This window comes from Lampris incognitus, chromosome 20, assembly GCF_029633865.1.
Source record: "Lampris incognitus isolate fLamInc1 chromosome 20, fLamInc1.hap2, whole genome shotgun sequence".
In the NCBI taxonomy this organism is placed as follows: Eukaryota; Metazoa; Chordata; class Actinopteri; order Lampriformes; family Lampridae; genus Lampris; species Lampris incognitus.
Window position 1 is genome coordinate 4,601,742 of NC_079230.1, and position 15,000 is coordinate 4,616,741.

Consider the following 15,000-nt stretch of genomic DNA (forward strand, 5'->3'; position numbering starts at 1 on the left):
TAAGAGGCATAAAAAGACTGGAGAGGGAGAGAACGAGAGAAAGAAAAAGAAAACGACAGAAAAGTTAGAATGAGTGAATTAGTAAGCCGAGGGCGAAACAGTGGAGGAGGAGTCAAAGGAGAAACAGAAGAGAGCGAGACAGAAAGACAGACTTCCAGAGAAAAGGAAAAACCTCTGGAAAGAACCAGAGGGAAAGAGAGAAAAGGGGATTGTGGGAAATCTGTCAGACAGCTTGACTGACAGACAGGCAGTTGTGTTCGATTGATGGAAATAGAAGAATGGATGGTTACACGCACACACGCACGCACACACACACAACATGCTTCCTTCACAAGACCAAGTTGTTATTGGTATCCAATACAGACACCTCCATCTTCCCATCTCACCCCTCTGCCCTGCATCCATCAATGCTCACATCCTCCTCTTCCTCTCTCTCTGTTCCTCTCATTAGAAACCCTTATAGTCAGTTCTGTCATTTTTGTGGAAAAGCAGAATTGCACAGAAGCACAGAAGACGTAGAAGGAGGGTGTGGCTTGTTATTTCATGTAAAGACAGGTTTTCCGGGGGCTTTCTTGGATTGGTCTGGGGCCAGGTTGGGAGGCGGGGCCCTAATGCGGAAGCGGGACCAGGATATCCACATAGTTGATTGGGAAGAAGCCTGATTGGCCGTGGATCATGCCCTCGTACCAGTTGTCATCAATCTGATTGGTCAGGGTGATGATGTCACCCTCCTTGAAACCCAGCTCACCTTCGTTCTCCGGCTCAAAGTCGTAGAGCGCCCGGCAGCAGGGCTGGTCCATGGGAGCTGGAGAGAGAGAGACAGACAGACAGACAGACAGACAGACAGACAGAGACAGAGACGGAGAGAGAGCAAGAGAGGAGAGAGTGAGACAGAGAGAGAGAGACAGACAGACAGAGAGAGAGAGAGAGAGAGACAGAGACAGAGAGACACAGACAGAGAGACAGAGAGAGACAAAGAGAGAGAGAGACAGCAAGACAGAGAGAGGGAGAGAGCTGATGACAGCTGATGATTGCTTATGGCATGAAACAGGCTTGTACTGTCTCATAAAGAATTTACTTGACTCACTAAATGTTATATATATACAATATATATACAATATATATATATATATATATTAAATTCACATGGTATAAGTACAGCAGGAGTAAAGCAATATGTACACTGCAAAAGTTAATAGTAATAATATCCATCCTCTACTACCACTGTAACGACCATGGATCACTAGACTCGCTAGCCCTTGGTTAAGGGGTCGGACCCTTTAGTTAACTGGTTAGGGCAGTAACCTGTGGTGCAGATGACCCAGGTTCGCTTCCCGGCTGCCCCCCTGAATTCGCTACATAGGTGTCAGATGGTGAGACTGTGAGGCCATCAGAAGCGCGTGCGCCCAGAGGCGTGAGGGAGCTGGTATGCTGAAGCGCAGCGACGCGTTTCCCGAAGGAGGGGGGTAGTGTAACGACCACAGATGTATAGACTCGCTAGCCCTTGGCTAACGGGTCAGACCCTTTAGTTGACTGGTTAGCGCAGTCGCCCATGGTGCAGAAGGCCCGGGTTCGCATCCGGGCTGCAGCGGATTCCCGGCTGCCCCCTGAATTCGCGACAAATAGTTCATATAATAAACAGTGTACACAGTTAATAGTAATAATAGTTCATCTATTAAACAGTCTAATACTGCTCAGAAGTTGCCAGAGAGAATCACCCCTGTGTAAATGCTGTTTAAGTAATGTGGTTATACTGTCCATCCCACATAATCAACACACTGTCATCATGGTTCAAATAGATAAAACTGCCACTTATAAGTGGAGGAAACGCTCAGATTTCAGCTTTAAGGCTGATCCAGGGAAGAGTCGCGGTGCAGGTAGACCATCTCATCTCATCTCATCTCATCTCATCTCATCTCATCTTCAGCCGCTTCTTCGGGGTCGGGTCGTGGTGGCAGCAAGCTAAGTAGGGCACTCCAGACATCCCTCTCCTCAGCAACGCCCTCCAGCTCCTCCTGGGGGATCCTAATGCTTTCCCAGGCCAGATTGGACATGTAGTTCCTCCAGTGAGTTCTGGGTCTACCCCGGGGTCTCCTCCCAGTTGGATGTGCTCGGTAAACCTCCAAAGGAAGGCGCCCAGGAGGCATCCTGATCAGATGCCTGAACCACCTCAACTGGCTCCTTTTGACACAAAGGAGCAGTGGCTCTACTCCAAGCTCCCTCCGGCTGTCCGAGCTCCTCACCCTGTCTCTAAGGCTGAGCCCAGACACCCTACGGCGCAAACTCATTTCAGCCGGTTGTATCCATGATCTCACCCTTTCAGTCACTACCCAAAGCTCACGACCATAGGTGAGGGTTGGAACCAGGACTGACTGGTAAATTGAGAGCTTTGCCTTCTGGCTCAGCTCCCTCTTCACCACAACAGTCCGGTTCAACATCCGCATTACTGCTGATGCTGCACCAATCCACCTGTCAATCTCCCGCTCCATCCTACCCTCACTCGTGAACAAGACCCCGAGATACATGAACTCCTTCACTTGAGGCAACAACTCATCCCGAACCCGGAGGGAGCAATCCACCATTTTCCAGTAGAGAACCATGGCCTCAGACTTGGAGGTGCTGACTCTCATCCCGGCCATTTCACACTCAACAGCAAACTGCCCCAGTGCACACTTGAGGTCGCGTTCTGATGAAGCCAACAAAACCACATCATCTGCGAAGAGCAGAGATGCAATTCTGAGGTTCCCAAAACGGACACACTCCTCACCTTGGCTGCACCTTGAGATCCTGTCAATTAATATCACAAACAGAATAGGAGACAAGGGACAACCTTGGCCGACACCCGCCGAAAACAAGTTTGACTTTGTGCCAAGAATGCGGACACAGCTCTCACTTTGGTTATACAAGGACCGGCAGGTAGACTATCTACTACTAAATACATGTGATGTGCTGCCACATGTGAAGAGTCTCCCTCTTACCGGGGGATTTTCCTGGGGACTTGGCAGAGTGGAGGCCCCCGTTGTGGCTCTCGCTGGGTGGAAGAAGCTCCAGTGTCATACGGGGTTTGGGCATGTACTCTTTCCTGGGTTTATTGGACGCCTCCTTTATCCTGGAAAAACACAAAGAACACAAACAGATTGAAGGTTTTTTCTTTTACCTCTGTGTTCTAGTTCGACAAAATAGATTTTGATATCCGTTCAATTCTTTTTCTGATTGTTTCTGTTGCTATTTAATGTTGTACACAGACAGACACAGACAGACAGACAGATAGATAGATAGATAGATAGATAGATAGATAGATAGATAGATAGATAGATAGATAGATAGATAGATAGATAGATAGATAGATAGATAGATAGATAGATAGATAGATAGATAGATAGATAGATAGATAGATAGATAGACAGACAGAGACAGACGGATATATAGATAGATAAGATACTAGATAGATTGACAGACAGACAGACAGATGGATAGATAGATAGATAAATAGATAGATAGACAGACAGACAGACAGATGGAGAGAGAGATAGATAGATAGATAGATAGATAGATAGATAGATAGATAGATAGATAGATAGATAGATAGATAGATAGATAGATAGATAGATAGATAGATAGATAGATAGATAGATAGATAGATAGATAGATAGATAGATAGATGGGTGGGTGATAGATACTAGATAGATAGATAGAAAGATAGATAGATAGATAGATAGATAGATAGATAGATAGATAGATAGATAGATAGATAGATAGATAGATAGATAGATAGATAGATAAGATAGATAGATGATAGATAGATGATAGATAGATGATAGATAGATGGATGGGTGGGTGGGTGATAGATAGATACTAGATAGATAGATAGATAGATAGATAGATAGATAGATAGATAGATAGATAGATAGATAGATAGATAGATAGATAGATAGATAGATAGATAGATAGATAGATAGATAGATAGATAGATAGATAGATGGGTGGGTGATAGATACTAGATAGATAGATAGAAAGATAGATAGATAGATAGATAGATAGATAGATAGATAGATAGATAGATAGATAGATAAGATAGATAGATGATAGATAGATGATAGATAGATGATAGATAGATGGATGGGTGGGTGGGTGATAGATAGATACTAGATAGATAGATAGATAGATAGATAGATAGATAGATAGATAGATAGATAGATAGATAGATAGATAGATAGATAGATAGATAGATAGATAGATAGATAGATAGATAGATAGATAGATGGACCTGTCTTCCATCTTTCTGGAGAGTTGTTGGAGGATCTCTGCAGCTCGGCTGTGATATTCTAATTGGGCCTGAACCAAAGCTGCCAACTGGCTCACCTGCTCTATCTGCAGCATACACACACATACACACACACACGGATGGAAATATACACACATATTCGCATGCACACACAAACAAACCAAACAAGTGCAGGGTTAATAAGGTTAGAGATGATATCTTTATAAACACACACACACACTCACTCACTCACTCAACACACACACACACACACACACACACACACACTCACTCACTCACTGACAAACAAACACACACTAACTCCCACACACACACACACACTCACTCACTCACTCACCCTCCCTTCCTCACTCACTCACTCACTCACTCACTCACTCACTCACTCACTCACTCACTCACTCACTCACTCACTCACTCACTCACTCACTCACTCACTCACAAACAAACAAACACACACACGCTCACTCACTCGCACACACTCACTCACTCTCTCTCTCACAGACACACACACACTCACAGACACACACACACTCACACACACACACACACACACACACTCAGACACACACACACGGTGTCTCACGTCGCTCTCCAGCAGGTTGAACATGCTCTGCTCGGCGATGTCTTTGCCCTCGTCAAACTTCTCCAGCGCCTGTTTTATTTCCTCTTCCTGGACTTTCCCCTGACGCTTCTTCTTGTAGTCGAAGTCCAGACGACGGCCCTCCATCTTCTTCAGGTGGTGCTGGAGGAAGAGGGGCAAGACAGGAAGAGACGGGAAACTTCAGAATGCACAGATACCTTGATTCTCCGTGTCATTACCTGGCATTTCTTCATGAGAAGAGACACAGAGGTGTCAAGGGCGCTTATGAAGTGGTGAATTCTGAATTGTTCAGTCACTTTGGTAAAACACTGCTACTTAAAGCTTATTAAAAGAAACCAAAAATTAGTTTAGAGAACCCCTTGAGGTGAAAAGGGTTTATCCTTAAATTAAAGGGTTTATCCTTGAATTCCTCATTAGTTTGTTTTCATTCATTCATTCATTCATTCATTCATTCATTCATTCATTCATTCATTCATTCATCTTCAGCTGCTTCTCCGGGGTCGGGTCGTGGTGGCAGCAAGCTAAGTAGGGTACTCCAGACGTCCCTCCCCCCAGCAACGCCCTCCAGCTCCTCCTGGGGATCTCAAGGTGTTCCCAGGCCAGATTGGACATGTAGTCCCTCCAGTGAGTTCTGGGTCTACCCCGGGGTCTCCTCCCAGTTGGACGTGCCCGGAAAACCTCCAAAGGAAGGCGCCCAGGAGGCATCCTAATCAGATGCCCGAACCACCTCAACTGGCCCCCCTTCGACACAAAGGAGCAGCGGCTCTACTCCGAGCTCCCTCTGGATGTCCGAGCTCCTCACCCTATCTCTAAGGCTGAGCCCAGACACCCTACGGAGGAAACTCATTTCAGCCGCTTGTATCCACCATCTCACCCTTTCATCACTACCCAAAGCTCACGACCATAGGTGAGGGTTGGAACCAAGACTGACTGGTAAATTGAGAGCTTTGCCTCCCTGCCAGCTCCCTCTTCACCACAACGGTTCTGTACAACGTCCACATTACCGTTGATGCTGCACCAATCCACCTGTCAATCTCCCGCTCCATCCTACCCTCACTCGTGAACAAGACCCCGAGATACTTGAACTCCTTCACTTGAGGCAACAACTCGTCTCCAACCTGGAGGGAGCAATCCACCATGTTCCGGTAGAGAACCATGGCCTCAGACTTGGAGGTAATGACCAGACCACAAATCCCAGAGATCCATTCAAACTGAACATGATCCTGAACACACAAATAGTGTTAACATACATGTCACAACGTTCAATGCTCACAGATGGGTATAACACTGGCAAAATAATCCAGCGTTAGCATGTGTGTTTTGGAGAAAGAAGACTGATCAACAATGTCATCTGACACAGCAATATGGAACAACATACCAATCCATATCAAACATTTAATCATTCCTAATTACATGTTGAGTAATGTGTAGTTTTTATTTTATTGCTTATAGCTCTCTTCCACACTCAGCATGCAACTTCCCTTCGTCTTCTTCTTCTTCTTCAAACTCAATACCACCTGCCTTCTTCTTCCTCATTTAGCGGCTATCATTGGCGGTCACTCGGGGTCGAGTATGACCGTCCTCCCTCTGGGTCCTTCTGGGACTTCAGGTGGGTGCAGAAACTGATCCTAGAGCTGCATAATGGGAGGATGCCTGCGCGTGACAGCTTTTTACGTGGAGAGGCTGATACACCTGCAGCCACCACATGGTCGTTGGCAGGGGGTGGCCAGAGTCCAATGGCATGGCGAACCAAGACGATTGGGGACCACGCTCTGTTGCAGCCTTTGTCCACCTTCACTGGCATGGTGACTGAGAGACATCTTCTTTATTGGATCACACTTTGTCTGGAACCCCCCCCCCCTTGGGTGACCCTACCAGGAGCCAAGCTCCGGATGGCACAGCTCTTGGGATCATTGGTACACATACGCTTCTCCACCACGGCAAGGTGGCGATCCAGGAAAAGTTAGCTGCTATGATGAAGATGGAAAACACTATGCACCATATCATTTTTCCTGACAAGGTCCTGCCAGACACCAACCATTCACATCAAATGCTGAAAGTGTCTTCTATGCACCAGAGTAGAAAGGACAAAAAGGACATCTGTTTGCATACGAATCTTCAGAAGTGAAGCTCTGAGTGTTGCGTTTACCTGGATCTCCTTCAGGTCCTTGTCATGGAGGTTCTGAAGTGGGTCGATGAAGTTTTGTTTGACCTCCATGTCCAGAGCGTCCTTCACCTCACCAAGCTCTCTCATCGCCTCACCTGCATCTATCAGAACTAGGCCTGGGAGAGAGAGGAGAGAGAGAGAGAGAGAGAGAGAGAGAGAGAGAGAGAGAGAGAGGGAGGGAGAGCAAGAGGAGGAGAGGTTTCAAGCATCTTTATTTAAAACTATTAGTGAAGTACATACACTTACCAGCACCAGAAGCACCAGCAATTCCTCCAGTATGGAAAAACAACACCCCTCCCCCCAATTCCCCAGGTTCTCAAGAAGTCATCCATGTTGCCCATCAGTTTGAAATATTCAAATTCAACCCTGACTGGCAGCCCATGTCAGGCCCAGTAGCCCTGACATCATCAAGGTGGGATTCACTGACCATTGATTCTGGATACTTTTTTTTCCTGGTCTTCCAGATGGATAATTTTTCTAGTCCTGATACTGTATTAAGCAAGCACTGTACATGTTTCTTTGGTGCAGAATATTTTGGTCCACAAATAAAAACCCCCAAAGAAAAAAAAAACTTTCCTAGCTGCTGGAACCACCTTTCCAACTTCCTGAACAATCCCTGAAGCCAAAAACACTGGTTAAAAAGACGGTGGATTGCTTCCCTGGTTGAGCAGAGCAGAGCAGACATCCCTTCCCTGTGCTTGGATCTAGGTGTGCCACATGTCTGTTCATCGCTATCGCCCCATGTACAATTCTGCGCTGGAGGTCACCCGTCCGTTTACTGACAGGTGGCTTGTACAGGGACCACAAACAGCTTTTCGGTGAAGAGTCTGGGCTAAAGAACAATCCACCTCAACACCCTCATGCCTGGCAGAGAACGTAAGTGTGACATTTTACTGCAGGTGTAATGTGCATTTTTCTTCCCGCACTGGATTAGTGAGGGAAATGAAACTCCCCACCTCCTCCTGCCACTCCCCAGAGGCCGGAGAGACAGTCAGAGAAGGGAACATGTACACACCTTCATCATGCCACTAGTCACATAGAGTAGTTTTCAGCAAACGGTCTGAGAAGCCCTGGCAGGGATGCACAAACCTCCTCCAGGAACATCAGGAACATTTATTTGTCATTTCATTTCATGTACGTGCACACATGAAATGAAATGAAACATGGTTCCCCAGCCCACAGCAGTGCAACCCCAAGACAAAAACACATATCCAAAACCTAGCTACCAAAAAAACCAACTACAAAAACACATACATCCACCATATCCAAAAAAAAAGAAAAGAATTCACTGTCTAAGAGAGCGAACACCAGCCAGGATGACTGACGGAACTTCCAGTCTGCATGGGCTAGCAGTTAGCCTAGCCTGACCCACTTCTGCATCCTGTCAGATCGCCCTCTTCAGGCACAGCTCCGGGCAGGGCCGTAGTCCCTGGGTCCATCGGACACAGCAGACCAGGCTCCCCCAGCCGATCCAATGCCAGCTCTCCCAGCCAGACACCCTCGACACACCTCCCTGCACTCCATACGACGACACCAAAAACACAGTCAAGGCCAGGTGAGGCTGCCGCCAGACCGCCCCCGGTGTTATCGGAACTGCCGGTCTGCCCCACTTCCCATCCTGTCAGACCATCCTTGGTGTGACCGGCAGGGCCCCGGGGACCACAGGATGCAGCAGACCAAGCTCCCCCAGCTGATCCAGCTCTCCACAGCTCCACACCTCTCTCCAACAGTCTTGAGGACCTGATGCCAGTTATTCTTGAAAACTGTTCCACTGATGTTTTTAATAAATGCCCCAGCTTGTAAAAACCAGCCTGGCACAGGCTTGGTCTCAGACTGGCAGAAGATACAGTCTGGGAGTTGATGAAGGTGTTGAAAAACAATGGTTCTTTGAGCAGCCACACTCCCGGTGTTGTAACAGGCTTCTGTTGTATCCTGAAGACGTAAAATGCGTTTAGGGACAGATTGATAGAAAGGTGTTAAACCTGTAAGCCCACCTCTTCAGGCTGCAGCAGGAACAAACATGTTTCAAGCTCAAGATGTGCTGCTCTCTTGAGCAACAGATGAGCTGTATGCTGCCAGCTTAGTGCCAAGCTGTGAAGCAGCCTTTTGGTTGCCTGCAGCCTGAAAGCCAACACCCTGGATGCAATGTCGATGAGGCCTTATCCTCTTTCCACTGACAGGTATAAGGCCAATGCTTTGAACCAGCGTTGCCCAGACCAGAAATGTCAACAATTGTCCTCTGCATGCCTTCAATTAGGTCCCTTGTTGGAGGTGGCTGTTAGTTTTTCCCTCATGCACCAACACACCAAGTCAAATTCCTTCTATGTTCTTGAACTACTTGGCAGTAAATATGATTCTGATTCTATTCTTTCAGAATAAAACCAGCCCCCCTATTCTTAGAATATGTTCACCTCGAGTCTGGTGTGACTTGTGGGTGCAACATAAGCAAGTGAAGGAATCTAAAATCTTGGAGCACTTCCAATACATCCTTCTAGAACTTCAGGGTATGTACAACTGTTCATTTAAAGTAGTGATTTGTCATTCCATGTGAAGATTTCCCCTCTAAATATACAGCAGGTAACTGCCTTAATGAGCATTACATCAAATTGTTTGCATATAAAATGACTGGAGAGATTTATTCTGGTTTAAATTTTGTATTTCTTTTGGAGATGCAAAACCTGATGATGGCACAGCAGGAGAGACTTTGACTGTATCCTCAGTCATGCAACGGGTGACTGGTCGAGCTCACAGACATCTGCTTTCAGCAGATTGGCAAACATTCAAAATCACAGTGAAATCTGACAATTGCAGTCTGAACGCCATGCCTGACCACACTGTCTGTTACCCCAGTGTCAGTGCTGCACAGACACAATCACATTGCTAGTAGCCCACGTCAGAGATTATGGATCCTTCAAAACACTCCTGCAAACTGCCATGAAGTATAGTGCAGGATTTAATAGAGTGATGAATGTGTTAAACAAGTTGTAGGAAAGCCAGTTCCAATTCCAGTGTAGGAAGATGGCTGCACAAATTCTCGTTTGCAGCAGCCTCACCCAGTGCCGGTGTGGGAAGATGGCGACGTAAATTCACATTTGCGGTAGCCTCACCCAGTACTGTCCATGCAGTGTCTTTGTCCATGTCTGCATGTAAGTTTTGTCTTCGTTTGATGGCTGGGAGAGCTGGCGCTGTATACGCTGGGAGAGCGGGGCAGGATAAGCTAATTGCTAGCACATGCAGACCGGCGGTTCCGATAACACTCAGTCTGACAGGACATGGAAGCGGGGCAGGCTAAGCTAACTGCTGGCCCACGCAGCCCAGTTCTGACAGTCATCCTGGCTGGCGTTTGTTCCCTTGGACAGTGATTTTTTTTGTTTAGTTTTGGTGTTAGTGTGTGTGTTTGTGTGCCTAAAACAAGCCTCAGCATCTTTTGGTCATCTAAGGAGAAAGGTTTTCCAGAACAGCAAGCTCCACACCAAAGTGCTTGTTTACAGAGCAGTGTGTATCTCCACACTACTGTATGGATGTGAGGCATGGACCATCTACAGCCACCATCTCAGAAGCCTGGAGGCCTTCCATGTGAAATGTCTCCTGAGGATCCTCGGCAGTACTTGGCAGGACAGAGTGCCACACAAAGAGGTGTTGGAGTGGGCAGGCAGTTGCAGCGTGGAGTTTACCCTAAACCACCATCAACTCAGGTGGCTTGGGCATATCATTTGCATACCCAGCCAACGACTCCTACGTAAAGTCCTCTTCGGCCACCTACGCCTTGGTCAACGCACTGCTGGTGGGCAGAAGAAGTGGTTCAAAGACCAAATGAAGACCACGCTGAAAAGATGCCAGATCAACCCCTCTTCTTTGGAGGAACTTGCCTCCTGCTGCACCATCTGGTGCTCTCCCATCGCCCCCCCCCCCCAGCACCACTTTTACATGCTCGGTCTGCAACCGCAACTGTGCATCCAGGATCGGACTATTCAGCCACCAAAGGGCTCACAAATAGGAGAAGATGGTTACCATCGGATACGATGGACAACCAGCAAGCAAGCAAGTTTGTGTGTCAGCGCTGTGATGGCCTGGAGGCCTGTCTAGGGTGTCTGTCTAGGGTGTCTCCCCGCCTGCCGCCCAGTGACTGCTGGGACAGGCTCCAGCATCCCCGTGACCCTGAGAGCAGGATAAGCGGTTTGGATAATGACTGAATGAATTCTGTGCTAGTTTGGGTATGTGTGTTCTTGTAGTTTTTGTATGTGTTTTTGTCTTTGTGTTGCAATGCTGTGGGCTAGGGGGAAACGACAAATAAAGTGTTCCTGATTCCTGAGGAATTGAGTTGTGCGTTATGATCTGTGGCACCTTTGCTTATTCTTGATGTAATTTCTATTCTTTAGTGAAACACATGAACAGAAAAGTTCACCTGTGGTCATCGCTGTGGCCTTGTTATCATTTCAATGTGCAAAATAAGATACACACAACTATCTATTTAGTGTGCTTTATTTGTGACTAGCTGAAAGTGCAGATTGCTTTTAGAATTAGTACATCAACTATTTATACGTTCCATCCATCCATCCATCCATCCATCCATCCATCCATCCATCCATCCATCCATCCATCCATTATCCGACCTGCTTATCCTGCTCTCAGGGTTGTGGGGATGCTGGAGCCTATCCCAGCAGTCATTGGGCAGCAGGCAGGGAGACACCCTGGACAGGCCGCCAGTCCACCACACAGGGCCCACACACACACACACACACACACACACACACACACACACACACACATACACACCTAGGGGCAACTTAGTATGACTGATTCACCTGACCTACATGTCTTTGGACTGTGGGAGGAAACCCACGCAGACACGGGGAGAACATGCAAACTCCACACAGAGGACAACCCGGGACGACCCCCAAGGTTGGACTACCCCGGGGCTCGAACCCAGGACCGTCTTGCTGTGAGGCGACTGTGCTAACCACCGTGCCGCCTATTTATACAATACTTCACCCAGAAAATGAAGTTAATTGAAGGCCATGCATATACTAGACATCCTGTCCAGGAGAAGAGGCTGATCCTGCTGTGTGTGTGTGTGTGTGTGTGTGTGTGTGTGTGTGAGTGAGTGACTGTGAGTGAGTGTGTAGGTGTTGTTGCTCACCGAAGCTGGATTCTTCTCCGAGCTCCCGGCCAAACTTCTGCATGGCGTCCCCCAGAACGGTCTCTGCCTGGGGGTACCCCGGCCCCTTCTCCTGCCCCCGGATCTTCGACATGGTGTTGATCATGCTCAGCTTGGCTCGGGACGCTGCGGGGAGGAGACAGGTGAGGCTGAATGAAAAGTTTTGTTTTTTTTAAATAGCATGTTTCCTAGATTGTGTGTGTGTGTGTGTGTGTGTGTGTGTGTGTGTGTGTGTGTGTGTGTGTTACCTGGGTTGGGTTGGAGGTACTCTGTAGTTTTGGTCATGATGTCCAGTACCGCCCGGCTTGTGATGTCTACTTTCTAAAAACACAGAAGACAGCAGACAAAATATTAGACAGACAGACACATACACAGACAGACAGACGGATAGATAAGACAGACAGACAGACAGACAGACAGACAGACAGACAGACAGACAGATGGACGGACGGATACATAAACAGAAAGACAGATACTTAGACAGACAGAGGGGCAGACAGACAGATAGACAGACAGAGGGGCAGACAGACAGATAGACAGGCAGACAGATAGACAGACAGAGGGGCAGACAGACAGATAGACAGACAGAGGGGCAGACAGACAGATAGACAGACAGAAAGGCAGACAGATAGACAGGTAGATAGATACTTTTTTACCTTTTCCATTTCCTTGAAGTCATCGTCTAGTTTGGTTCCCTCTGCCCCTCCGACCTTCTCACTGACTTTCTATGGAGAGCAACACACACACACACACACACACACACACACACACACACACACACACACACACACACACACACACACACACAGAGGGTTTGAATGTGTCAGCCTAAAAGGCCACACCGGAGAGACCAGACCATCGCTCTCTAGCGATAAACCAGAGCCGAAGGTCCTGAAACATGAATCAGACCAGTTTCAGCCCCGTTCCCGCTTCTCCTCTCGCAGCGTTGACAACACTAATGTTCTAAACATCCCACCATCGCACAGATTCTGGATAAACTCTACGGCCCAAATACACACCTCAGCTTTCTTCCGTCGCATCTCTTCTTTTTAGTCTACTTGACCTATACGTGTCTTTTCTCATTCGCTCTTCTGTTTGTCTTCTGCATCCGTTCATCTGTTCCAAACTCAGCACCCATTCATCTCGGTTTCACTCATGTGATTTATGAAGAAACTGACTCAGTTTATTTATCAGGAAACCCTTTCATCAAGCTCTGACCTTTGACCCTGTGGGTCACTATCTTTCGCAGAAGACATGAGGCTGTTCGTCGCCCCGTCACCCCAGACCCCGGAACAAAATGTGGGTCTGTTTTCCTCCAACCTTTACAGCCATTAGAGATGTGAACAAACCTTCTACGGCATCAGCAAACATCAGTAAGTCCGATTTAGTTGTTGTTTACTGTCGGTCCTTGTATTACGACAGCTGTCAATCAATCTGGAGGGGACAGCAGCTTCCCGTCCTGTGGTTTGTATTGTGGTGGCGAGGCGACCCTACGGTTTACATTTGGATTCAGGATTGTAGCTTTAAAATCGCAGGAGACGACACACGGCGGAGCTACGCATAGAAACGGCGACACTGAGCTATGTTGAGCCAGGTAATGGAAGCGAGGAAATGTGATCACCATGGAAACGGACAGAGCAGACTGAGACGGATAAAAGACAGTCATCTGCGTAGTATTAGACTGAAACCAGCTCAACGCCTCTCTGCATACTCTGTTCTTCTTTAAATGGCGTCCCCAGATTTCCCGGGTGTAGAAGGCCGGTTTGAGGCAGATAATGTGGATCATATTAACAACATTCAAACTTCACTCGGCCTTCGGTGACGTCTTTGTCGTCTTCACTATCACATGAACACAAGTGAACGAAGACGCATTAAATCTTGAAAGGCTGACGGACTCATCCCACTTCTCCCTACTTTCAGTTTTTAGAATAAAAAAACCCTGACGGGGGCGTCCGGATGGCGTAGCGGTCTATTCCATTGTTACCAACATGGGGATCGCCGGTTCGAATCCCCATGTTACCTCCGGCTTGGTCAGGTGTCCTTACAGACACAATTGACTGTGTCTGCGGGTGGGAAGCCGGATGTGGGTATGTGTCCTGATCGCTGCACTAGCGCCTCCTCTGGTCGGTGGGGGCACCTCTTCAGGGGGGAGGGGGGACTGGGGGGAATAGCGTGATCCTCCCACGCGCTACGTCCCCCTGGTGAAACTCCTCGCTGTCAGGTGAAAAGAAGCGGCTGGCGACTCCACGTGTATGGGAGAAGGCATGTGGTAGTCTGCAGCCCTCCCCGGATCGGCTGAGAGGGTGGAGCAGAGACCGGGACGGCTCGGAAGAGTGGGGAGGAAAAGGGGGGAAAACCCAAAAATAAAAAAAAACCTTGACGGTATGACGGACTTCCTGCCTCGCTGGCGATAAACCAAAGAGGGAAGATCACCGAGCTGAAGCCGGTTCAATCTGCTTAATGCACTGATGGGATCCACGTAAAGCCTGCAGGCCGACCACAAGTCATGAATATTCATGAGGGGGCTGGTATTAGAGTGAGGTTTTTAACTAAGTGTTTCTTCAGGATGCCGGGCTCAAGCTGCTGCAAAGGGTCACATCATTTACACCAAACTGGAGTGAGTGGAGCTGTGGTAACACTGGGCAGAATGTACAGAGACAACCAGGCGGACAGCTCGCCCCTCGCCAACATGGAGACGACTGTGGTCTGTCCTGCTGGGCCCGGTCAGCCCCAGGACAGGAAATGCCAGAGAGTGATGCATCCAATCAGCTCCTTCATCAGGAGGGAGG

General features: G+C 47.8%; 1 protein-coding gene across 5 annotated transcripts; it reads right to left on the reverse strand.

Annotated features, from left to right (window-relative positions):
* Positions 1-608: 608 nt before the first annotated feature.
* Positions 609-12,930, reverse strand: LOC130130333 (endophilin-A1-like). Of its 5 annotated transcripts, XM_056300005.1 has the most exons (9): positions 12,868-12,930; positions 12,460-12,532; positions 12,194-12,337; positions 7,036-7,169; positions 4,869-5,027; positions 4,268-4,371; positions 2,942-3,109; positions 2,084-2,100; positions 609-805 (listed from the first exon to the last, which is right to left on the reverse strand). In XM_056300005.1, the coding sequence occupies exons 1-9, from the start codon at positions 12,874-12,876 to the stop codon at positions 609-611; spliced, it is 1,005 nt and encodes a 334-aa protein (XP_056155980.1). In that variant the 5' UTR covers positions 12,877-12,930. The 5 variants fall into 5 exon arrangements, with proteins under 5 accessions (XP_056155980.1, XP_056155983.1, XP_056155982.1 ...); XM_056300008.1 differs by lacking the exon at positions 2,084-2,100 and having other exon boundaries at positions 2,979-3,109; XM_056300007.1 differs by lacking the exon at positions 2,084-2,100 and having other exon boundaries at positions 2,976-3,109.
* Between the last annotated feature and the right edge of the window lie 2,070 nt (positions 12,931-15,000).